Below are 24,350 nucleotides of genomic sequence, written 5' to 3'. Positions count from 1 at the left end.
TTAAGACGGCGATCAAGCGCTCGCTCGAGTTGACGCCCACCGTCGCCTCCTCCTCGTCGACAGCGTCTCCCAAACAATAGGCGCGGTGACGTCACCCCGCGCGTGCTGCGTCGCTGACGCCAACGCCGGTGGGGAAAATCTAAGATGGCGGCGGCGGCGGCGGCAATGGGTTTCTCGCGGAGGTAAATGGTTTGCTGAAGTTGGGGGGGGGGGGGTGAGCGCGAGGGGCGGGATGGCTCCCAGTTGGATCATGAGTGGAGAGGCTGGAGCAGGTGGACAGGACGGTCAGTTGGGACTGAATCCCGGGGAGGGGTTACCGCGAGGTCAGAGGGGCTCACTACAACAGCCAATGACAAAACCCACAGCCGGTTAACGTTCAGTGAGTAAACCCAATGAAAGTAAACATTCAGCCAGTAACCGATCAATAAACCCAATGCCGGCCCAAGCTGGTCAATAAACATGCGATAAACCTATGAATCAGCCAATGACCAAACAGTAAGCAAAATTATGGCAATCAGTAAACCCACATAGTCTGTCAATCATCCCTTTGCCACAGCATAGAAAACCTCTGGACCCATTTCTGGATTTGTTCCCTGAATATGTTCTATCCCCATTGATCCCGTTTCTCCCTTTAGACATCATCACATCATAACTGAAGAAGGGTCTCGACCCGAAACGTCACCCATTCCTTCCCTCCGGAGACGCTGCCTGTCCCGCTGAGTTAATCCAGCATTTTGTGTCTACCTTCGTTTTAAACCAGCATCTGCAGTTCTTTCCTTCTTCACATCATAACTTCTCTGCATAAAATAAAAGCCTCAGTGACACGGACCTATTCCTCAGATTTTAAATTAATATCACATGCTCATCAACAGATGGCATTGGAGCTCTGTTTAGCCACATCAACATGGGAGTCAAGAAAGTAGCGCAGAGGGCTAAGCACGCAGCTTGTGAGGCACCTGTGTTGATGGTCAGTGGGGAGGAGATGTTATTACTGTTCCACATTGAGATCTGCTGATGAGAAAGCAGAGGATCCAGTTACAAAGGGTGGTACAGAGGTCCAGGTCTTGGAGCTTGGTGATGATAGAGGGGATGCTTGATGCCGAGCTATAGTCGATGAACAACAGCCTGATGTATGTCCTGAGAAGAGTGGAGACTCAATGCGAAAGTTGGTAACGTGGCGATAAGTACATTGAAGAGGATCTAGTTCATTTTTGAGGCTGAAATTGACGTGCCATAATCAACCTCTCAAAGCACCTGATCACAGTGGATGTAAGTGCTACTGGCCAGATAGCATTGAGGCAGGTCACTGTGCTCTTGTTGGGCACCATATGTAGTTGCCCTTGAAGCGGGTGGAAGCTCAGAGTGCAGAAGCGCTAGGTTGAAGGTGAGCTTGAATACTCCAACCGTTTGGTGCACACAGGCTGTCAGCACTCGGCCAGGTACTCCCCCTGGCCGCACACTTCTTCTAGATACACTCTCGAAAGATGCTTTGACCACAGGGCAATCAGGGCTGGAGAAGCAACTGTAGGTGTGTCAGTGTTCTCCCTTTCAAAGCGTGCATGGAAGCCATTGAGCGCAGATGGAAATGATGTGTTGTTGCCACTTATGCTACTCAGTTTCGCCTTGTAGGAGGTGATAAGTTCATGTCACGAGCAGAATTAGGCCATTCGACCCATCGAGTCTACTCAGCCATTCAGTCAAGGCTGATCTATCTTTCCCTCTCAACCCCATTCTCCTGCCTTCTTCCCATACCATTGACACCCTTACCATTCAAGAATCTGTCGATCTCTGCGGTAAAAATACCCAATGTCTTGGCCTCCACAGCCGCCTGTGGCAATGAATTCCACAGATTCACCGCCCACTGAACAAAGTAATTCCTCCTCATCTCCTTTCTAAAGGTACATCTTTTTATTCTGAGGCTGTGACCTCTGGTCCTACACTCTCCCACTGGTTGGAACACCCTCTCCACATCCTCTCTATCCAGGCCTTTCACTATTCAGTAAGTTTCAATGAGGTCCCCCATCTAAACCAGCAAGTACAGGCCCAGTGACATCAAACTCATCCTATGTTAACCCAATCAACCTCGGTATCATTCTTGTAAACCTCCACTGGACCCTCTCTAACGCCAGCACATCCTTCCTCAGAGATGCTAATGGCATGCAAGCCCTGCCTCAGCTGTCGAGCATCCACCTGTGACTGCAGCTTAGCTTGGAATTGCCGCACTTGGTGGTCTTCAGGAAGTCACACCTAAACCTCTTGTATGATACTGGATCACCTGTTTTAAATGCCGCAAATCTAGGCCTCAACACATTATGAGTTTCCTGCTTCATCGAGGGCTTCTGGTTGGAGAAGACTCGGAATGCTTTTGTAGGTACAAACTTGTCCACACTTTGCTTTATGAAGTCAGTGACAAGTGTAGCATATTCAGGTCCACTGATGAATCCTTGAACATGACCCAATCCACTGACTTGAAGCAGTCCTAAAAGCGTTCCTCTGTCTCCTTTGTCCAGCTCTTTAAGGTCCTCTTGCTCTTCATTCCCTGTCTTTAGGCGGGAAGAAGAAGCACAGCCGGGTGGTGCGATGTTCCAAATGCAGGTGAGGAATGGAGTGGTCGGCGTTCCTGGTGATGGTTTAGCATCGGCTGTGTGTGTTGGGTCCTCTAGTGTTGTGTTGATGTTAGTTAGACAGAGACATCCTTCATTCAGCTTGGTTGGAAGTCCCCAGCGATGATGAGGAAGGCGTCGGTCCACACAATTTTGTGCTTGTTGATCGCAGCACTCTGTTCCCCAAGTGTGGGCTTGACGTCTGCCTGAGGCAGGATGTAGACTGCATTCAGTAGATGCGGCAAACTCCCTCAGTCGATAGAATGGTCCGCACTTGCCTTCAGATGTTCCAGGTCAGGGGAACAGGAATGGAACAAGACTGTCATCTGAGCATCACAATGAGTGTATTGTGAAGCAGATGCCACCCTTCACTCCATGCGGGTTGGAGCGCCGTATCAGGAGTGTTGGACGTGAGCCATGTCTCTATGAGTCTCTATCAGTTCCTTATGTCCCTCTGATACAGCAGGCTTGCTTCTAGGTTTGGTTTAGTTTAGAGATACAGCGCGGAAACAGGCCCTTCGGTCATCGAGTGCACACCAACCAGTACACTAGCACTATCCTGCACACACTAGGGACAATTTACAATTTTATCGCCAATCAGCCTACAAACCTCTAGGTCTTTGGGAGGAAACCGGAGCTCTCGGAGAAAACCCACGCAGGTCACAAGGAGAACGTACAAACTCCGTAGTGACAGCATCCGTAGTCAGGATTGTACCCGGGTCTCTGGCGGTGCAAGGTTGCAACTCTACCGCTGCACCACCGTGCCGCCCCAAAGGGCTTCTACCTTATTCTCCAGTGACTACATTAGCCCGTAGGATTCTGGGGTTGACGGGACTAATCCAGGTGAGGTCCCTTGTACTGACACGGCTGCATTCTTAACCCCTCCCTCTGTATTAAATGCCATCGCACCCCCTTGCCCTGGGGGTGACCCCGTGCTGACCTGCTGAGTTGCGGGTACGGGGGTATCCCACATCTCTCCACAATCAGCGTTCTGCCTCCTCTCTCCGTTTACACAACGCCTTGCGTCTCCACTAAAGTGAAAAACCTCGCATCCCCCCAACAAATAACACGCAGTCGTTTCATATCCGTAACATTACCTTTTTCCTGCAGTTGATCAGCATTTTGATGGGAAAGAAAAGAATTTCACTCATCACCCTCTAAACAATCATTGATACTGTAAGTAATTTAAATAATTGCAGTCACAATTGCTGAATTTGACTATATCTCCACTGATGTTAATCGAGCTCACACACACACAGGCCCTCAGTAACCTCTCTCCCCCAATGCCCTGTACTGACTGTATTTGCACTGACGTTGATCCAGCCCCCTAACACTGTCCCTCAGTAAGACCTCCCTTAGTGCACTGTGTCACTGACTGTATTAATCCAGCCCCCTAACACTGTCCCTCAGTAAGATCTCCCTTAGTGCACTGAGTCACTGACTGTATTAATCCAGTTCCCTTACGCTGTCCCTGTTCTGCAAGGAAGGCTGCTCTGGAGGGTGGATCGCATGTGATACGGAGAGCCAGCCGACTGGATAGAGAATTGGCTTCATGGAAGGAAGCAAAGGATGATGGTGGAAGGTTGATTTACAGACTGTCACTCGTGGTGTGCCTCAGGGTTCGGTGCTGGGCCCGTTGCTGTTGATTTGGATGAGAATGTAGGAGGCATGATTAGTAAGCTTGCAGATGAAACTAAAGTGGGTGGTATCATAGATAGTGACGATAGTACTAACAAATTACAGCAGGATTTTGATCAGTTGGGCAAGTGCGCTTGGGAATGGTTAAGTGCAAGATATTGCATTTTGGAGGGTCAAACCAGGGCAGGATCTTCACAGTAAATAGCCCCAGGGGAGTGCTATAGGGTAGCGGGATCTAGGAGTATAGGTACACAGTTCCCTGAAAGTGGCCTCACGGGTAGATAGCTTGATCAAAAAAGATTTTGGTACATTGGGCTTCATCAATCAAGGTATTGTATAGAAGTCGGGATAGACACAGAATGCTGGAGTAACTCAGCGAGTCAGGTAGCATCTCTGGAGAAAATGAATAGGTAACGTTTCGGGTCGAAACTGAAGAAAGGTCTCGACCTATTGCTATTCTCCAGAGATGCTGCTTGACCCACTGAGTTACTCCAGCATTTTGTGTCTATCCTCGGTGTAAACCAGCATCTGCAGTTCCTTATGTGAAATTTGTACAAGATGTTGGTGAGACCACATTTGGCATTGTGTTCATTTTTGGTCACCCCGCTGTAAGAAGGATGTTGTTAAGATGGAAAGAGTGCAGAGATTTACGAGAATGTTGCCAGGACTTGAGGGCCTAAGCTACAAGGAGAGGCTAGACAGGCTAGGACTTTATTCCTCGAAGCGCAGGAGGCTGAGAGGTGATCTTATAGAGGTGTATACGATCATGGGAATAGATAGGGTGAATACACAGACTATTCCCCAGAGTTGGTGGATCAAGTACCACAGGACATGGGTTTAAGGTGCGAGGGGAAAGATTTAGTAGCAACCTGAAGGAGGGAACATTTTCACACAGAGACAAGTAGGCACATGGAACAAGCTGCCAGAGAATGTAGTGGAGGCAGGTACTATAACAACATTTAAAAGGCATTTGGATTGGAGAGATTTAGAGAGGTATATGGGCCAAATGTGGCCAGGTAGGACTAATACATTTGGGGCATCTTGGTTGACATGAGCCAGTTGGGCCAAAGGGCCTGTTTCCGTGCTCTATGACTCAATAATCTCATGTCCCTAGAACCGTGTGTCACTGACTCTCTCCCCAGTGTCACTATTTCTATCGGTTAATCCAGCTCCCTCAGTAATCCTTGCCTTGCCTTGTGACGCTGACTGTATCCTTACTGATGTTAATGCAGTTTGCTCACACTGTCTGTCAGTAATCTCTCGACCCAAGAACCTCGTGTCGCTGATTGTTTCGTCCCTCGTGTTAATTCAGTTCCCTAACTGTCTCATTATCCCTTTTTAGACCTTCGGCATACAGCCCTTTGGCCCATCAAGTTCGTGCTGACCAGCCATCACCCCGAGACCACTTGCAGCCCCGCCATCGGTCTTCACTCTCCCCCAGTTTTTCTGTCACTGACTATCTCCACCAATATTAATCCAGCTCCCTTACACACTCCCTCAGTAATTCTTCCCCTCTGGCCTGTGACACTGACTGTATCTCCACAGGTGTGATCCCAATCTCATCATAATTTCCCTCAGTAACGCCCCACTCCCAGTTCCTTGCGATACTGACTGCATCCCGTTAATGCTATTCCATTTCCCCTCATACTGTCCCACGGTAACCCCTCCCCACAAGTGTCACTGACTGTATCTCCACTGACCTTAATCCAGCTCTCTCACCCCGTCGCTCTGTGACCCCCCCCCCTCACTGTTACTCATCACCTCCTTTGCTTCCCTCCGCAGGTCTGTTGCTTCCTTCAGCCTCACCGTGATGAGAGATGCCTCAGCCCTCTTCCCTCCGCACCCCTTACCCTGCCCCCCTCGGCTCCGCTCCCCTGACCCCCAAGCCCAGCCGTCGGCCGCTGCTGATCTCGGTGGGTACGGAGCGGGTGGGGCCACGGTCGGTGGGGACCAGCCACACCTCGCCGGGCGGGCGGCTGTCTGTCATGACCCCGGCCAAGCCTCGGCCTCTGCCACCGGGACCGGGGCCCCTGGACGAGCGGGGCAGGAAGCTGGAGGCCAAAGCCCGGGGGCAGCCCCACACGGCCCAGCCCTCCACCAGACGTGGCCCCCTGCGTGCTGACCACTCGCTGGGGCTGAGGCTCTCTCAGCCTTCCACTGCCCCTGCCCCACCTTCCTCCTCCTCCTCCTCCTCATCCTCCTCCTCCAGCCCGCCCTCACCCGCCACCTCGCCTCCAGCCCAGCAGAAGCCAGGCCGTGTCCGGGGGTCCCGGGGAGCCCCCCTGAGCCGCTGCTCTCAGCTGCGGGACCCACGGGAGGTGCAGGAGTGCCTGCAGAAGCTGCCCAGCACGGAGCCGCGGCGCTCGCCCTCGCTGGGACGGCTGGAGGGCCGGGACCGGCCCCCCATTCTCCGCCGCAGCTCCTCGCTGCGGGGACTGCCCCAGGAGCCCGATGCCAGGCCACCCGGCGCGGGAGGGGCGAGTGGGACGTTTCGCTCCGGCCAGCTGGACACCCTGCCCGGGACCTCCCACACCACGAACGGCTCCCGACCAACAGCCCGCAGCGGGCACCGCCTCGCCCCCGAGCAGCAACGGACGTCCAAGGTGAGTCTCGTGCAGCCACACCACCGACCTTCACTTCAGCCCCAGTGCACACCCACTCTCCCTGCTCGAGTCCAGCAGCTACACAGCACTGGAACAGGCACTTCAGCCCAACCTTCCCATGCCAACCAAAGTGCCTACATGAGCCATTCCCATTGACAAATATCCCTCTAAACGTGAGTCCTATCCATGTACTGTACAAGTGTCTTTTAAACGTTGTCATTGCACCCAACCCTATCACTCTCTCTGGCAGCTCATTCCATGTCTTAGAAAAAGACTCTCTCTTAGAAAAAGTCTCTCTCTTAGAAAAAGCTGCTCCTCCGGTCGCCTTTAAATTATTTTTTAAACCTATCAGCTTCCAATGCTCCAGGGAAAACGGTGGCAGTTTATCCAGCCCCTCCTTATAGCTCAAGCCCTCCCATCTCTGTAACATTCTCGTGAATCTTGTCTGCATCTTTTCCAGCATAATGATATTTGTCCTATAGCAAGCCGACTGGAATTGGTTCAATACTTCAAGTGTGGTGTCATCAATGACTTGTACAGCTGTACCTTCTCTAGTACTCGATACCCTGACTGATGAAGGCAAGCATTCCATGTGCCTTCGTCATCACCCTGTCTACCAGTGTCTCCGCTTTCAGTGAAATATATATCTGTACCTCTCAGTCTCTCTGTCACTACCCTAAACACTCCCTCCCTCCGTTCACCGGTGCCCAGTGGCTGCAGAGTGCACCATCAACAAAATGCACTGCGGTTCCTTACCCAGGCTACTCTGACAGGACCTCCTAACCCTGCCGTATCTCCCATCAAGAAGGAAAGAGCAATGGGGGAGCACCACCACCTGCAGATTCCCCTCCAGTTCTCACCTGGACTGGGAAATACATCATCGCCCCTTCATGGTCACTGTGTCTAGGTGCTGGGCACTGCCTCCGTGACAGCTCCATGAGAGCACCTTCACCAGAAGGACAGCATTGTAGCAGTAGGCAGCTGGCCGCATCTTCTCTAGGGCAATGAGGGATGGGCAAGAAATGCTCATCAAGAGAGGCCCAAGTCGTGAGACAAAAGTAACGTTATTGAGCAAACTGGGAATGTACTGGTATGTAAATAAGCTGCACGTCTCACTTTGCCTTTTATTCTGCTTTATTTTCCAGAGGGACTCCATCTTGCCCATTGGCAACGGTCAAATTGGGCTCAGGAATCTCGGAAATACGGTGAGATTAAATGGGGTGGCTGTGTGCAAATGGAGAATTGGGGACTGTATGCAAATGGGAAATTGGGGGCTGTGTGTAAATGAGGACAGAGTGGATGGAAAATTGGAGACTAAATGGAGAGAACAGGGGGGATGGGATCATACAATCATAAGACATAGGAACATAGTTACGCCAGTTTGTCCATCGAGTCTGCTCCACCATTCAATCATGGCTAATCTATTTTTTCCTCTCATTCCCACTTAACTTAAGGGCCTGTTTCCCACGCTCTATCACGAAACTAGACTAATGATGAGAGGTCATTTTTCATTGGAGTGTGGAGCAATGAGAGGTGAAAGGGTTCCTGAAGTAGACTGACAGGGTGGGCGTTGAGAGGACGCCACCCTTGTGGGATACGGGGTTGTCAGTGTCAGACCGAGGAAAGGATTCAGATTCAATCTTTATTGTCATTGTGCAGTGTACAGTACAGAGACATCGAAATGCAGTTAGCATCCCTTAGGAGGGATTTCTTCTCCGAGATGTGGATTCTCCCGCAGAGAACAGTGGAGGAAGCTTGATTGAGTGGACTGGAAGTAGAGGTTGGCAGACATTCAAACACAAGGGTTGTGGGGAGGAGGGGAACAGTGGTGTGGGCCAAGATTGAGGAGTTGTTGAATGGTAGAGCATGCCAAAGGAGTTGAATAGCCTACTGCTGTTCTGGTGTTTGTGTTCATTGCGGGCCTTCGGACAATGCCTGGGGTACTCTGGTGGAACCCGTGGAGAGGATTAAGATTTCAGGTCGACGGTCTTTCCTCGGACCCAGGCAAAGGTTTGAAGTTGCAGCTCGGTGGGAGGGGAGAGGGAGCAAGAGTCTGTTGGAGTGGTAAGTCTAGGGGAGTTTGGATGACGTACGTGGTTGTGGTTTGGCTGGGCAAGGGTGTGGAAGGGTGGTTAATCCCAGTTGATGTATCTGGAGAAGGGATAAATAGAGGGAAGTGAATGCTGAGAGGGAAAGAGACATTGCATGAACTGTGAAACATAGAGCACAGCATTCACAGAGAATGTGTAGCTCTAGAGATGGTGGGGAATAGTGTTTGTGGAGAGAATTGAGTTAGGTTGTAGGTTGATGACCCTGCATCAGAGCCGGCTGTTTCTAGCACAAACTGGAATTGCTGGTTATCTGAAGTTCAAGTCGATATCCAGCCATGGGATTAAAGTGCCCGGTCACAAGATGAGGTGATGTTCCTCGGGCACACGGTGGGACATTGCCACAGGGCAGGAGGGAGGCAGGTGAGAGGAGGGGATTAGACAGGGAATAAAACTAAGATGGGGAATACAGGAGATTCTCGACAGATCAGGCAGTATCTGTGGAGAGAGAAATGGCATTAACAATACTGGTGGATGGTCCTGCATTGAAAGGGAATTGTTGAGAGAGAGAGAGGGGTGGGAGAGAGAGGAGGAAAGAGGAAAGAGAGGTGAGAGAGGAGAGAGAGGATTTGACAGGGGGTGGGATTGGCAGTTCTCTGCAAAAACTTACGCCTCATGTATTGCAATGAGGTACAGGGCCAGCGTACACTCACTCCTTGTGGGGCAGTCAAGGGTGGGTAACAATCGGCAGCTGAACCAGTGCCGGCCGAGACCCAGGCTGGTGACGGAGAAGGGTGTGTTCAAACTCCAGCTGACTGAACTAACACCTAGCCCATCGGTTCCACAGTGTTTCATGAACGCTATTCTCCAGTGTCTGAGCAACACCAGGGATCTGCAGGAGTACTGCATCCGGAAAGAATACCTGCTGGATGCCAATGGATCGGGAAAGAAACACTGCGAGCTGATGGATGGTAGGAGTTGTGCATGGGGGAGTGTACCATATAGGCAAGGTGCCCGTATATACAGAACAGGGAATAGAGCCACGGTGTATAGTACAGGCAATACAGCAGCGTGTATAAAACAGGGGAGCTCAGCAACAGTATACGGAACAGGGAATACAGTCACAATGTGCAGAATAGGTGCGTTGCATAGAACAGGCAGTACAGTCACAGTACACGAAAATGCTGGAGAAACTCAGCGGGTGCAGCAGCATCTATGGAGCGAAGGAAATAGGCAACGTTTCGGCCCAAAACGTTGCCTATTTCCTTCGCTCCATAGATGCTGCTGCACCCGCTGAGTTTCTCCAGCATTTTCGTGTGCCTTCGATTTTCCAGCATCTGCAGTTCCTTCTTAAACAGGACAGTCACAGTGTTTTGAACAGGCAATACGGAAGTGCTGTATGGAACAGGCAATGCAGTCATGGTGTATAGAACAGGCAATGCAGTCATGGTGTATAGAACAGGCACGTCGCATAAAACAAGCAATACAGCTACAGTGCAGTAGAATAAAACGGGGAGTAGAACAGGCAATAAAGCCATCATGTATAGAACGACCAATACAGTCACTATGTGGAACAGGGAATACAGCCACAATGCGTTGAATAAGGCAACACAGCTGCAGTGTATGGAGCAGGCATATGGCCATGATGTATAGAATTGGGAATACAGCTACTGTGTGTAGAACAGGGAACACAGGTAAAGAGTAGAAAACAGGCAATGCAGTCACAGTGTATTGAACCAGGAAATACAGCCACAATGTATAGCACAAGAGGCAGTTTATATAATAGGAAATACTGCGTTGATGCACAGAACTGGTAATACAGTCAGTGTATAAAACGCAATCTAGCCAGGATATACAAAATAAGGATCACAGCCATAGTGTGTAGAGTAGCCTCGTTTTTTTTAGAACAGCCAAAAGAATGTATGAAAAACTGAATAAGGACAGAGTGTTCGGAACAGGCACATTTTCTAGAACAGGCAGTACAGTGACAGTGTATAAAACCAGTAATATGCCCATAATGTCTAGAACAGGCATTGGAGTCACCGTGTATAGTACACGGAATACAGCCATGGTGTACGGAACAGGGAAGGTAGCACAGTGTGTACAATAGCGGCCAACGCCACAGTGTATAGAAAAGGGAATACGGTTGCAGTGTATAGAACCAGCGATAGGTTGTATAGAACAGGCAATACGTCCATCATGTATGGAACGGGGAATGCAGTCACAGTGTATCAGCCCACATGTGCATCACGGGGAACTGCAACCCACGTGTATATCATAGAGAATACCATCCCCGTGTATATTACTGGGAACATGACCCCCTCATTATGTGTGGGTGAATAATAGTTCCGATGTATATTGGTGCTCGCGTATGTCTAAATTAGGCTGATGTGTGTTTATTCTCTTCCCTCTCCTTACCAAAAATGTCTTGTTTTTCTCTTATTCTCTTTGACTTTCTCCCTTTTCTTTTTGAATCTTCTTCTCTCTGCCTCTGCCTTTCTCCCTCCCTCCCCTCTCCGCCCCCCACAGCCTTTGCTGACCTGGTGGTTGCTCTGTGGGATCCCGCCAGCTCTGGTTCTGTCTCCCCACTCCGCTTTCTTCAGACGTTCCAGAGGTTTGTTCCACACTTCATGGGCTACAGGTGAGCAATGGACGATCCCATCCCACCCATCCCCGGTAAACCCTTTCCCCCCCCCCCCATCACCCACCAAACCGAGCCTATCTCCAGCCTGGCCCCTCACCCATCCCCCAGGATGTTGGCAATTGGTGATGATAAGGCCATCATTTATTGGCCATTCCTAGTTCCTTGGAGAAGGTGGTGGTGAACTGCATTCCCTGCCTACTGCACTCCTGGTCATAGTGCTCGCTCAGTGTTGTTGGGGCAGGGTGCCAAGAATTAACCCCCTCCTCAACAGGGAGGTTCCAGGTAACGAAGGGGGTAGCTCAACTTTTGAGATGACCTCTAGGTTCACCTTTTGAGATGACCCCTACACGTGGACCCCCCCCATTAAGGAGAGCAGCAATGTGCACTGTGCACTGGCCCATGTACAATTCCAAACCGACCATCGTGGTTCACCCACCAATGTTCTCTGAAATGACTGAGCTGAAAGAAAATGGATGGTTGTGGCCTGGCACGATTGTGGCATGAACTTTACCTTTCCCGGCGATGCCCCCGATCCTGAAATGTGGATGAGTAAAGACCACCTTCACCACATGGTACTCGCTCTGCTAAATGTCTGTCCCCCCCCCCCCCCTGCAACTCTTCACCCTCCTCACAACTTGGGCCCACCTTGACTTTACACTGTACAATTGGAGATGAGGCATTTGATTCAATCGTCAAGGTCCTGAATGTCAATTGTAGGTTGTGGAGAGCCCCAGCTCTGATCCCTGCAGCAGGCTGCTCGTTATAGCCCTTCACCCTGAATATAACAGTGGTGCAGCACCAGAGATCCAAGTTCGATCCTGACTATGGGTGCTGTCTGTACAAAGTTTGTACGTTCTCTCTGTGACCGTGCGGATTTTCCAAAGAGATTCCAAAGACATGCAGGTTCGTAGGTTAATTGACCGGTAAATTTTCACTAGTGTGCAGGATAGAACTCGTGTATGGTGATTGTTGGTCAGCGTGGACTCAGTGGGCCGAAGGTCCTGTTTCCACACTGTATCTCTAAATGACTGATCCATGACCTCTCCAGTCATCAGCTCCTGTTTTCCATTCCTCTGCACCGTCTCCATTTGGCCCATGTCTCTCCTGGTACACGGTGACTAGAACTGTCCCTAGGCTCAGGCAGGGCTCTATCTGACTACTCCCACCATTGCTTCTTGCAAGGAAGCCACGTCTCACTCTCAATGTCTCCATCTCTGCCACATTTGTTCCCAAGGTGAGGCTTTGGACTTAGGAGATCTGAGAAGTCCTGTGTAGTCAGTGAACGTTATTCCCCATGCTGTTGTGGATGGATCCCTCTCCCATCCCTCTACCATGTCCAGCAGTTCTACTCTCGCTCCCCCACCCTCCCCCAGATAGAACTCTGGTCCTTGCCATTCACCACACCAACCTCTACACCCAACCATTCATTCCCCAAAACATCACTCTAATGTATGGGACGAGGCAGTCGGTGAGATGTGGCGAATCCCACACACAGCATCGTGACAGCGCATACAGGTCTGGAGTGGCCTTCTCCACTCCCTGTGTAACATTCAAGAGGGGCCGAATGGTCTCCTATCCCCTGGAAAGCTCACTGACTATTCCCTCTCTGTCTCTTTCTTCCTCCCCTCCCAATCCCGCTCTCTAACCCTCCACTCTGCCTACCTCCCTTTCTCATTCACTCCATCCCACCCCTCTGCCCCTCCCTCTCTCACAGTCAGCAGGATGCTCAGGAGTTCCTCCGCTTCCTCATGGACTGGCTCCACATGGAGATCAACCGTAAATCCCGCAAATCTCCCAGCATCATGTCGGTGTCGGGGATCCGGGGCTCCACCAGAGGCGTGGAGCGAATGCGGTGAGTGCTCGTGGCAGGTTGTCCTGCCCCTCCCCTTCTCTCCGCCCCTCCCTCGCCCCACTCGTCTTTCTGTGTCTCTTCTCTCCCTCTTTCTTCCACCCCCCATCAGCCTCACTTTCTCTCTCCTCTGCCTCGTGTTGTCTGTCTCTATCTTTTCTATACCTCCTGGATCCACTCCCTTCCTCCCTCCTTACAACTCTACCAACTTGAATGCATTCAAAGATTTAAAAAAAACACTTCCAGTCCTTCTTGGGTATGAAGAAGGTTGCCCCATCGTCTCTCCTCTCTCTGAGAACAGCCATATCTACTTGAGCAATAAGCGAAGAGACCCTTGAAAATGCACATGATGAAGAATTAGATTTGTGGCTTGATCTTCTTTTTGAGACATTGTCTTCAGGTCCAATTTCTTCTGTGGATACAACAGAAGAAATACAATACAATACAATACAATACGGTTTTATTTGTCACATTGCACATAAAGTGCAAGTGAAATGAATTTGCCAGCAGCGGTACAATGAGAAAGAACACACAAAAACACAATAAAAATTTAACACAAACATCCACCACAGCATTCATCGCTGTGGTGGAAGGCACAGAAATTGGCCAGTCCTCCTCCATTTCCCCCCGTGGTCGGGACCTCAATCCTCCGCAGTCGCCACTGCGGGCGTCCAGATGAATGAAAATCAAGGTAAGTCCTGAATCAGTGCCTCCCCCACCGGAGACCGCGACTTCAGGTTGGTGTAGGCATTTCATCCGCTCTGAGTTTTTTGTTTTTATTTTCGCCTTTTGTTTCATTTGTCCTCCATTTCCCCTCTTCTCTGCCTGTTTCTGTTTTCCATTCTCTCTCTCAGTCTGTTAGTCTCTGCTCTCTTCTCACTCTCTCTCCGATGCTAATTATTTTCCATTCCTAGTGACGACGAAAAATCAATCCAGATGTGGAAACGATACTTGGAGCGGGATGACAGCAAAATCGTAGGTAAGGCATTTATTACATCCCCACACGCACTCCCAGGGCATAGGTCAGACACGGGGTGAAGCTCCGTCGACACTGTCCCATCACACACTGCTGTGGTGGGGTGGTGTGGGGGTTGGGTACAGAGATTAACAATGCTGCTTCCTGCTACACAGATCTCTTTGTGGGTCAGCTGAACAGCACGCTCGGGTGTACCTCGTGTGGCCACAAGTCCAGCACCTTCGACGTGTTCTGTGACCTCTCACTGCCTATCCCAAAGGTAGGTCCCTCGCACGCGGGGATCAGAGGGTGGGGGGCTGTGGAGGGGGAGGGCGGGGGCACTGGACATAGAAACATAGAAACATAGAAAGTAGGTGCGAGAGTAGACCACCAGGTCCGTCGAGCCCGCACCGCCATTCGCTCATGGCTGAACACTAAACAGACACACTTACCCACAAACAGTAGACACAAGACACAGAACACAAGACACTACCCTCCCCTTTATACCGCTATCACCCCTCTCCACCCCAAGAACCGCGTAATCTCCTGGGGGAGGCAAAAAAACGGATAAAAACCCAGGTCCAATTCGGGAAAAAAATCCGGGAAATTCCTCTCCGACCCCAATCCAGGCGATCGACACTTGTCCAGGAGATCACTCAGGTCTTACTATACTAACCATACCTAGGTCCATATCCCTGCCCTCTCCCCGTAGCCCCCTATCCCCTTGGCAGCTAAAAAACCATCTATTTTAGACTTAAATATATTTAACGTTTCTGCTTCCACTGCTCCCTGGGGCAGTGAATTCCATAAATTAACCACCCTCTGGGTGAAGAAGTTCTTCCTCATCTCAGTTTTAAAAGAGCCCCCCCTTATTCTGCGACTATGTCCCCTAGTTCTAGTTTCCCCGATCATTGGGAACATCCTCGGTGCATCCACCCGATCAAGGCCCCTCACGATCTTATATGTTTCAATGAGATCGCCTCTCATTCTTCTAAACTCCAAAGAGTAGAGTTCCAGCCTACTTAACCTTTCCTCATATGTCAATCCCCTCATTGCAGGAATTAATCTTGTAAACCTTCGCTGCACTGCCTCCAGGGCTAGTACATCCTTTCTTAAGTATGGACCCCAGAACTGTACACAGTATTCCAAATGTGGTCTCACATGAATCACTTAGTGATTCATGTACTAATACCCCTAGATCTCTTTGCGTTGCATTACAACGCAGCTCCTCCTCATTTAGAAAATAACTTGCCCTATCATTTTTTTTCCCAAAGTGAATGACTTCACATTTATTAGTATTAAATTTCATCTGCCAAGTTGTTGCCCACTCACCTAGCTTATCTATATCCTTTTGCAGACTCTTCCTATCCTCCTCATCCCCTACTTTTCCTCCCATTTTTGTATCGTCCGCAAATTTTGATATATTACACTTGGTTCCCTCCTCCAAATCATTTATATAAATTGTGAACAACTGGGGTCCCAGCACCGACCCTTGCGGAACCCCGCTAGTTACCGGTTGCCATCCCGAGTATGAACCATTTATCCCCACTCTCTGCTTCCTATTTGTTAGCCAATCCTCTACCCATGCTAATATATTACCCCCAATCCCATAATTTTTTATTTTTAGCAATAGTATCTTATGTGGCACCTTGTCAAAAGCCTTTTGGAAGTCCAAGTATACCACATCCATCGGTTCCCCTTTATCCACCCGGGTTGTTACTTCCTCAAAGAATTCGAGCAGATTCGTTAAACAGGACTTCCCCTTCACAAAACCATGCTGGTTCTGTCCGATGAAGTCATGTTTATCCAAGTGCCCCGTTAGTGTTTCTTTAATAATTGTCTCTAACATTTTACCCACCACCGATGTTAGACTAACCGGTCTATAGTTACCCGCCTTCTGTTTACTTCCTTTTTTAAATATAGGTGTTACATTGGCCATTTTCCAATCCACTGGGACCGTTCCTGCCTCCAGGAAGTTTTGGAAAATTATCACCAATGCATCCACAATCCCCACCGCTATCTCCCTCAAGACCCTTGGATGTAATCCATCAGGCCCAGGGGATTTATCCTCCTTCAGTCTCATTAATTTCCCTAATACCACCTCCTTGGTGATCTTAATAGTATTTAGCTCCTCCATTCCTACCGCCCCCTGTTTATCCAGCGTTGGAATATTTTTTGTGTCTTCTATGGTGAAGACTGATATGGGGGGGGGGAACTGTGAAGATGGGGGGGGGGAACTGTGTCAGGGGGATGGGGTCACTGAGGGAAGGAGAGTGTTGTGCTCCGGAGAGGGTGGGTGGGGTAGTGAAGTGGGGGGGCTCCAGAGGATGATGTCAGGCCACTGAGGGTTGGGGGGCTCTGAATGAGGTGGGGTTGAGGTGAGAGTGGTTGGTTGGCTGCTGAGGAGGGGGTATTTGGGGAGAGGGGTGGGCTGGTCCCCAGCATGTCCTGGGTGTGAGCATGGAGAGGGGTGCAAGGGCTAGTTCATTCACTCAGCTCCCTCTTGCCCCACAAAAGGCATCAGTGTCCAGCCGGGTGTCGCTGGCCGAGTGCCTCAACCTCTTCACTGCAGAGGAGGAGCTGGACACCGAGAATGCTCCGGTAAGGACCGTGTAACCCATTGTACACTGAGATGTCTCTAACTTTGTAACCTTCTCTCTCTGACCCTCCCCCACCCAAGTTGTTGTGCCTGGTTTAAAGTCACCTTGTAGAGTCTCATTGTCTGTAACTCGTCTCCTAGCCCAACAGCTAACAATGTCCTGTTTCCTTTATCATTGTTAATTTTTTGCATATCTTTCGTTTATTTGTTCAGTATCTCTCTATATCACCATCTGTAGCGTTTGTTTCCCTTTCCCCTGGCTCTCAGTCTGAAGAAGGGTTTCGACCCAAAACGTCACCTATTCCTTTTCTCCAGACATGTCGTTTGACCCGCTGAGTTACTCCAGCTTTCTGTGTCTATCTTCGGTTTAAACCAGCTCCTTCCTGCACACTGGAAGCAACATGCACTCTGCCAGTTGTACACCGATGCCACCTTTAGGTTCATTATGGTCACATATACTGAGGTGCAGTGAAAAGCTTTTATTTGGGTGCTATGCAATCAAATCAGATGTACTATCCATGAATACATTGAAGCCAAACACAAAGTACAAAAGGTAGAGTGGAGAGAAACCTGCCAGAGTGCTGAATATACAGACGTTTCTCAGCATCGTAGCGTAACAGTTCCACAGACTAAATCCAATGTCTGTAATGGGACAGGTTGGAGAATTGGCACTGTGTCCCAGCTTATGGGAGGATTGTTCCGAAGTCTGATAACAGAGGTGAAGAAGCTGTTCATGGCGGTGTGCACTTGAAGCTTCTGTTTCCTCTGCCTGATGGGAGAAGGGACAAGGGCAAACATCCTGGGCAGGGGAGGATTTTGATAACGTTGGCTGTTTTCCTGCAGCAGTGTGAATTGCTGATGGAGTCAATGGTGGGGAATCTGGTCTGTGTGACGAACTGGGCCACACCCACAACTCTGCCGTTTCTTGCAGCCTTTCAGTGTGCAGCTGGATTCCCTCCCTCACCATGCTTTCTCTCTTCAGATGTGCGAGAGGTGTAACCAGAGGAAGAGAAGCACAAAGAAGTTAACTATCCAGAGATTCCCCAAGATTCTCGTTCTACGTATCCTTCACTGGTTGCTCCGACTCTCTGTCACCATTGCCCCATTCTCATCACTTGTCTTTCTGTCTCCCCTTCTCACTCGTTCTGCCTCTCTCCCCTCCCGTCTCTCCCCATCTCTCTCTCAGTCCCACTCTCTCTGCTGCAGCCTCTCCTTCTTCCCTCTGTTATACTCTCCCTGACACTCGGAAAAAATAGTTTTTCTTATTTCCCGCCATTTTCTGTTTCAGTCTCTTTCAATTTTCTTTCTCTCTCCCTCTCCATCTCTCCTTTCCCACTCAGTTTATTTTCTCTCTCTCTCTCTCCCCCTCTCTCGCTCTCTCCCTCTCTCTCTCTTCCTGCCTCTACATCTCTTCATTATCTGTGTTTTTGTCTCCCTTGCTTCCACCTCTCACCATCACTCCCTCCCTCACTCCATCTCCTTCCCTCGCTCCACCCTCTCTCTGTGATGTTCGTTGCCCCCTCCCTCCCTCCCTGCCTCACCCCCCGCCCACCTGTACACAGTCCATGATGACGGCCTTTAACCAGCTCCTCAGACCTGAATCGTTTTGCTTTCAGTCGCTATGCGATTAGGAAATGCACCACCTTTGTGGACTTCCCGTTGTACGGGCTGAGTTTACGACACTACTCTGCAGAGAGAGCTGGTGAGTGTGATTGCCCGTGAAATGGGTGAGGGGACGGGGTGGGTGCAGGGAAAAGGTTTGGTAGGTGGGAGGGACAGGACCGGAGGTTGTTGGTGTGAGAGGGGACCCCAGAGTAGATCAATGGGAGCTCCTCTGGCCAGCGATCGGTGAGGTGACACGCACCTGCATAGGGGAGGGGTCTGAGGACAATACTGTTGCTTCATTACAGGGGGCATGGGGAATGGAGTGGTACGCAGAGAAAAAGGGGGGCGCTGGAGAGAGCAGAGGGACTAGCAAGATCTGCTGGGCCGAAGGGCCTCTAGCTGTCAGAAGCAGTTAAACAGATACTTAAACAGTTCTGTCCCACACTGGGACGCTGCGGCCAGCACTGCACCACTTGGAAGCTCTGGAGGATCACATGTGGCGGTTCAGTGGTACAGCGGGTAGTACTACTGCCTAGCAGCTACAAGAACCTGCATTAGATCCCAACCTCAGACTTTGCCTATGTGGAGTTTGCATGTTCTCCCTGTGACCGTGTGGGTTTACCCCAGTTTCCTCCCACAGCCCAAAGGCAGCTTAATGGGCCTCCGTAAATTCCCCCCTTAGTGGGGGTGTGGGATAGAATCCAGGTGGAGTTGCTGCAAATGTGGGGAGAATAGAAAAATGGGATTCATGGATTAATGTACGTGAGTAGTTGGTGGTCAGCGTGGATTGTGCGCTGTGTTGTATGTCTCTGTGATTCAAGTAGCGGGTGTGTGTGTGTGTGTGTGTGTGAGTGATGTTTGCACGGAGAGTGTGGCTGTGTTACTGCTCGTGCAGGCATGCATTTGTGAGCATTTGCAGTGTGTGTGCGTGTGTGTTACTGATTGTGTTTCTACACGTGTACATTTGTGCATGTCTGCTTGTATGTATGTTTGCATGTGCACTGCGAGTGAGTGTCATAGAATTACATAGCACAGAAACAGGCCCAACATCCATGCCAACCAAGATACCCGAGCTCCTTCCATTTGTCTGCATTTAGTCAATTTACCTCCAAATGTTTTATCCATATACCTGTCCTAATGTCTTTTAAACTTTGCAATTCTACCCACATCTACCACCTCCTCTGGCAGCTTGTTCCATGTCCCTCTGTGTACAAATGTTGCCCCTCGAGTCTGCTTCACCCTCTAGCCAGTGAGGAATATAAAGCAAGCAGGAAAGAACTGGGGCCAGTTGATCAAAGCTAAGAGCTGGCATGTTCCAAGAAAGAGGAAGGATAAGGGTGGCTAAGTAAGAGAACCTTGGATGACCAAACAGGTTGTAAATTTGGTCAAAACGAAAAAGGAAGCACGTGCAAGGTTTAAGACTAAACTAAACTAATCTGAGTTAAGAGAAGAATATGGAACCTTTGGAGAGGGTGCAGAGGATATTTACCTGAATGAAAGAAACAAGAAACTGAAGATGCTGGTTTACAAAACCTTGGAGAGGATAGCATGAAGGGCATGGATGAGGTGAATACTCAGACTTTTCCCCAGTGTCTAGAGGAGTGTAAAACTAGAGGGCACAAGTTTAAAGTGCGAGGGGAATGATTTAAAAGAGAGCTGAGGAGCAACCTTTTCACACAGAGGGTGGTAGGTACATGGAACGAGCTGCCAGAAGAATTAGAGGCGGGTACAATTACAACATTTAACAGACACTTGAACGGTTCATGTCTTGGAAAGTGATATGGGCGAGTGTAGGCAAGTGGGACTTGCTGAATCAGGCAACTTGGTCAGTATGGATGAGTTGGGCGGAAGGGCCTGTCTCCATGCTCTGTGACTGTGTGTGGGTGCTGGGACAGGCTGTGAATGTGTGGGTGGTGGTCTGGAGACACTGACCTTGTCTCACACCCAGCCTGTTTCCCCAGGTAACGGCGTGTACGACCTCTATGCGGTCTGTAACCACACCGGCACTGTAAACGGAGGGCATTACACGGCCTACTGCAAGTCCATGGGCAAGTGGCACGTCTACAACGACTCCAGGTAGGCACAGTAAGCTGCCAGGACCCACTCCAGGGGCACAGGGCAACCGAGACAAGCCCCTTGCCAGTAGGTTTCCCTCCCAATGCCAGCAGACAGCACAAGCAGACAGCCCAACCCCACGTCCACACCTTTAGTTACCATTGCCCAGGCGTTCAGATCCAGATGTGCCAGATCTCCTGACCTCAGTGCCAGCTGTTGTAGCTCCCCCCCTCCAGCAGGGCTGGGTCTTTGTGGAGCAGCTGAGAGTCTGGGTGTGTTGGTGCATGAGCCTTGGTGTCCATGTACACCCGTCACTGAAGCCAGCGGGCAGGGCCCAAGGTGTGCGCTGGCCTGTACTGGCGGCATGGTTGAGCAGCTGCCTTACAGCGCCAGAGCCCAGGGTTCAATCCTGACGACGGGTGATGTCCGCACAGAGTTTGTACGTTCTCCCCGTGACCTGCGTGAGTTATCTCCGGGAACTCCAGTTTCCTCCCACACTCCAAAAACATACAGGTTTGTCGATTAATTGGCTTGGTATAAGTATAAATTGTCTCTAGTGTGTGAAGGGTAGTGTAAGTGTGTGGGGATTGCTGGTCGGAGCAAACTCGGTGGGCCGAAGGGCCTGTGGCCACGCTGTATCTCCAAACTAAAACTAACCTAAAAAGGATTCAAGGCCACACTCTTTACCTCAGTGAGACGGCGCCCGCAGTACTGTCTCAGCTGCTGTGAGGAAGGGACAGTGCTGTCTTCACCATGAACCCGGGGGATTCTCCATTTGGGGGATGTGGTTCATTCACTGTTAATTCAAAACACAGCTGGGGGCCGACATTTCAGACGGGCTGAAGAGGGAGTTTGTGAATCTGTGCACCCCCCAATGTGGCAAGTGGCACTCTGTCCCTGAGTTACAGGGGGCAGACCGGGGACGGGGGTGGGGAATAGACAGGGAATTGGGGCTGGGTACAATGTCAGACAGTGAGTGGCAAGCAGGCAGGAGGGGCAGAGTGGCTTGCTGTTGAATGATTTTCTGAATTCCAGAGAATTTACAATTCAAGAGACAGGAGTAAAGAGCCCCCCACCACACTCTCACCGTCCCACACAGGCCCCCTCCCCGTGCAGGCAGACCACAGCTCTCGCCGCCCCTCCTCCTGTTACATCGGTTGCACGTTAGTTACATCAACATCCTGGGCTCAGACTGGACCACAAACACCACTGGACCAGACCCAGTCCCTGTGACAGCCCAGGGCCCTGCCCCAGCCACAGCATGTCGGAAGTGTGAGGGAACACTCTCCTCTTGCCTGGGTCAGTGCGGCCCCAACAACTCTGCAGTAGCTCAACGCCGTCCAGGAGAAATCAGCCGCTCGATTGCCCCCCCGCCCCCCCTCCATCCCAAACACTCCCTCTCATCCTCCACCCGAAACACCCTCCTTCCACCCCCTCCCCATCCACCTCCCCAAACACCCTCCATCACTCTACACACTCCCTCCCTCCACCACCACTGCCCAGTGGCTGCAGAGTGCACCATCTACAAAATGCACTGCGGGTCCTCACCCTGGCTACTCCGACAGGACCTCCCAACCCCCGCCGTATCTCCCACCAAGATGGATAGAGCAACAGTGGAGCACCACCACCTGCAGGTTCCCCTCCAGGTCTCACCTCACCTGGACTGGGAATCATGTGACCATCATGGTCACTGGATCCAAGTGCTGGCACTGCCTCCCCGACAGCACCGTGCGAGCACCTTCACCAGAAGGGCAGCATTGGGTCGGGCAGGCAGCTGGCACACATCTTCTCTGGGCAATGAGGGATGGGCAAGACATGCTCTTGCTGCTGAGGCCCAGATCCTCAAAATGAATAAAGGAAAAGCCGTTTCACTAGAACTGGAGTTTCTGCCCCTTGATTAAAGGAGAGAATGTCACTGTGTTTTTAAACAATTATTAAAACAGTTACAAATGTTACAAAATGTGTCAAATCCTTTCCCCCTCACTCACTCATGCTCTCTCCCACCTCTCCCCAAATCTCTCCCTTCCCAACTCCCCCCTCTCCATCCCCACTTGCTCTCTCTCCCTTCCTCTCTCCCTATTTCTCCCCTTCCCTCTCCCTCCTCACATTGCCTCCCTCTCCTCTTCCCTCTTCCCTCCCCTCTTTCCCGTCTCCCGTCTGTCTCTCCCTTTCCTACCTTCTTTCTCCCCCTTGCCTTCACTCTCGCTTTCCCTCGTTCTCTATCTCCAACCTCCTGTCTCCCCCTTCTCTACTCTCGGCATCTCTCCTCGTTTTTAATTCCCGCCCCCCCCCCCCCCCGCTTATGTCCATGTCTCCCCCTTCCCTTCCCTCTCTCCCCCTTCCCTTACCTTACATTTCTCCACTCTCTTGTCTGCCCCATCCTTCTCTCCCCGTTCCTCTCCTCCCTCTTCCATCTTCCCTTCCTTTCCCTCTCTGCTCTCTCCTCCTGTCCTTCTCTCCCCGTCCCCTCATCCTTTCCTTTTCTCCAACATCTTCTCCTCCATTCCTCTCACCCTCGACCCTCTCCCCCCTCACATCCCTCTTTCCCCTCCCCCCTCTCTCCCCGTACCTCTCTCCACTTCCCTGTCACTCCCCGTCCCTCTCTCGCCCCCCCCCCCCCCTCCCTCTGCAGGGTGTCGCTAATACAGGACAACCAAGTTGTATCGAGTGAGGCCTACCTGCTGTTCTACGAGCTGGAGCAGGGTGTGGGGTCGCGGTGAGGTGGGGGGTGGAGGGGGGGGGGGGGGGTGGGGAGGTGAGGCCGAACCCGTGTGCAGTCGCCGAACCTCGGAGCTTTAGCAGAGGCAGAGAGAGAGAGAGCAGCAGATTACAGTAAAGGCTTTGGACAGGAGCGTGTGTCTGCCTCGTCTGACTGGGGGAGGGGCTGTGGGTCACCGGGGGAGGGAGGGGAGGGATGGCGGGTCCCTGTCACTGCAGCCACCTCGAACTCTGCCCCTCCACCCCAAACCAGCCATCGCCCGTCCCCACACTGTGTCCCCCTCACTCCTCACCCCCCACCTTTGGCCCCAGTCACCCATCCTGGCCCTCGTGATCCCCCTCCCCCTAGTTCTTGACCCCCCTCCCTGGTCACGACCCCCGTTACTGACCCCCTAATCGTGGTCACTGACCCCTGACCTCAGTAATAAATCTACTCCACCTGGACCAGCCCTGGTCACCCACCCCTTACCAGGGTCACGGACACACCACCCCCTCGTCCCCGGCCCCTCGCCACTGGTCACCCACCCTGACCTAATGCGCTGACCCCTTCCCCTGTCAGCTCACTACCCCACCTTTGCCATGCACTAACCTCGTCTCTTTCTCCTATACACGGGTCTATTAACGGTTTCTCTTCCCATCTCCATCGCCTCCCCCTTCTCTCCTTTCTCCCTCTCCTTACCTCCCACTCATTTCCCCCTCCTCCCTGCCACTCCTCCACACTCCTCTGCCCCCTCCTCCCTCTTAGTCTCTTTTCCCTCCCACCCCAACTCTCCCCTACCCCTCACTGCCCCCCACTCCTCTCGCTCTCACTTTCCCTTTCTCATTTCTCTCTTCCCCTGCTCTCTCACTTTCTGCCTTTCTCTCTCCCATCCCCATGCTCTCTCTATCTCCCACTCTGCCACTCTCCCGTTGCCCACATTGTTTTCTGTAAATATAACTGGGCAACTGTAAATATTGTAATAGACTCAAACTGTACAGAAAAATGCCACACACAAAATAAACTATTTTACATTTTTGCCTGGTTTGTATTACC

At 51.1% G+C, this 24,350-nt stretch overlaps 1 protein-coding gene across 7 annotated transcripts; it reads left to right on the top strand.

Moving 5' to 3' along the window:
• The first annotated feature begins 70 nt into the window (after positions 1 to 70).
• Positions 71 to 24,338, top strand: usp21 (ubiquitin specific peptidase 21). Of its 7 annotated transcripts, XM_033042593.1 has the most exons (15): positions 81 to 182; positions 2,550 to 2,595; positions 3,714 to 3,779; positions 6,024 to 6,844; positions 7,990 to 8,049; positions 9,740 to 9,863; positions 11,422 to 11,533; positions 13,251 to 13,388; positions 14,300 to 14,364; positions 14,517 to 14,620; positions 16,858 to 16,941; positions 17,922 to 18,000; positions 18,534 to 18,641; positions 20,506 to 20,620; positions 23,232 to 24,338. In XM_033042593.1, exons 4-15 carry the CDS (start codon positions 6,059 to 6,061, stop codon positions 23,317 to 23,319), a joined length of 1,863 nt encoding a protein of 620 aa, XP_032898484.1. In that variant the 5' UTR covers positions 81 to 182; positions 2,550 to 2,595; positions 3,714 to 3,779; positions 6,024 to 6,058; the 3' UTR covers positions 23,320 to 24,338. The 7 variants fall into 7 exon arrangements, 6 of the variants coding, with proteins under 6 accessions (XP_032898487.1, XP_032898489.1, XP_032898484.1 ...); XM_033042596.1 differs by lacking the exon at positions 2,550 to 2,595 and having other exon boundaries at positions 71 to 182; XM_033042597.1 differs by lacking the exon at positions 3,714 to 3,779.
• Positions 24,339 to 24,350: the final 12 nt, after the last annotated feature.

Source organism: Amblyraja radiata, chromosome 24 (assembly GCF_010909765.2).
Source record: "Amblyraja radiata isolate CabotCenter1 chromosome 24, sAmbRad1.1.pri, whole genome shotgun sequence".
NCBI classification, from domain to species: domain Eukaryota; kingdom Metazoa; phylum Chordata; class Chondrichthyes; order Rajiformes; family Rajidae; genus Amblyraja; species Amblyraja radiata.
This window is presented reverse-complemented; position numbering and strand designations above follow the sequence as displayed.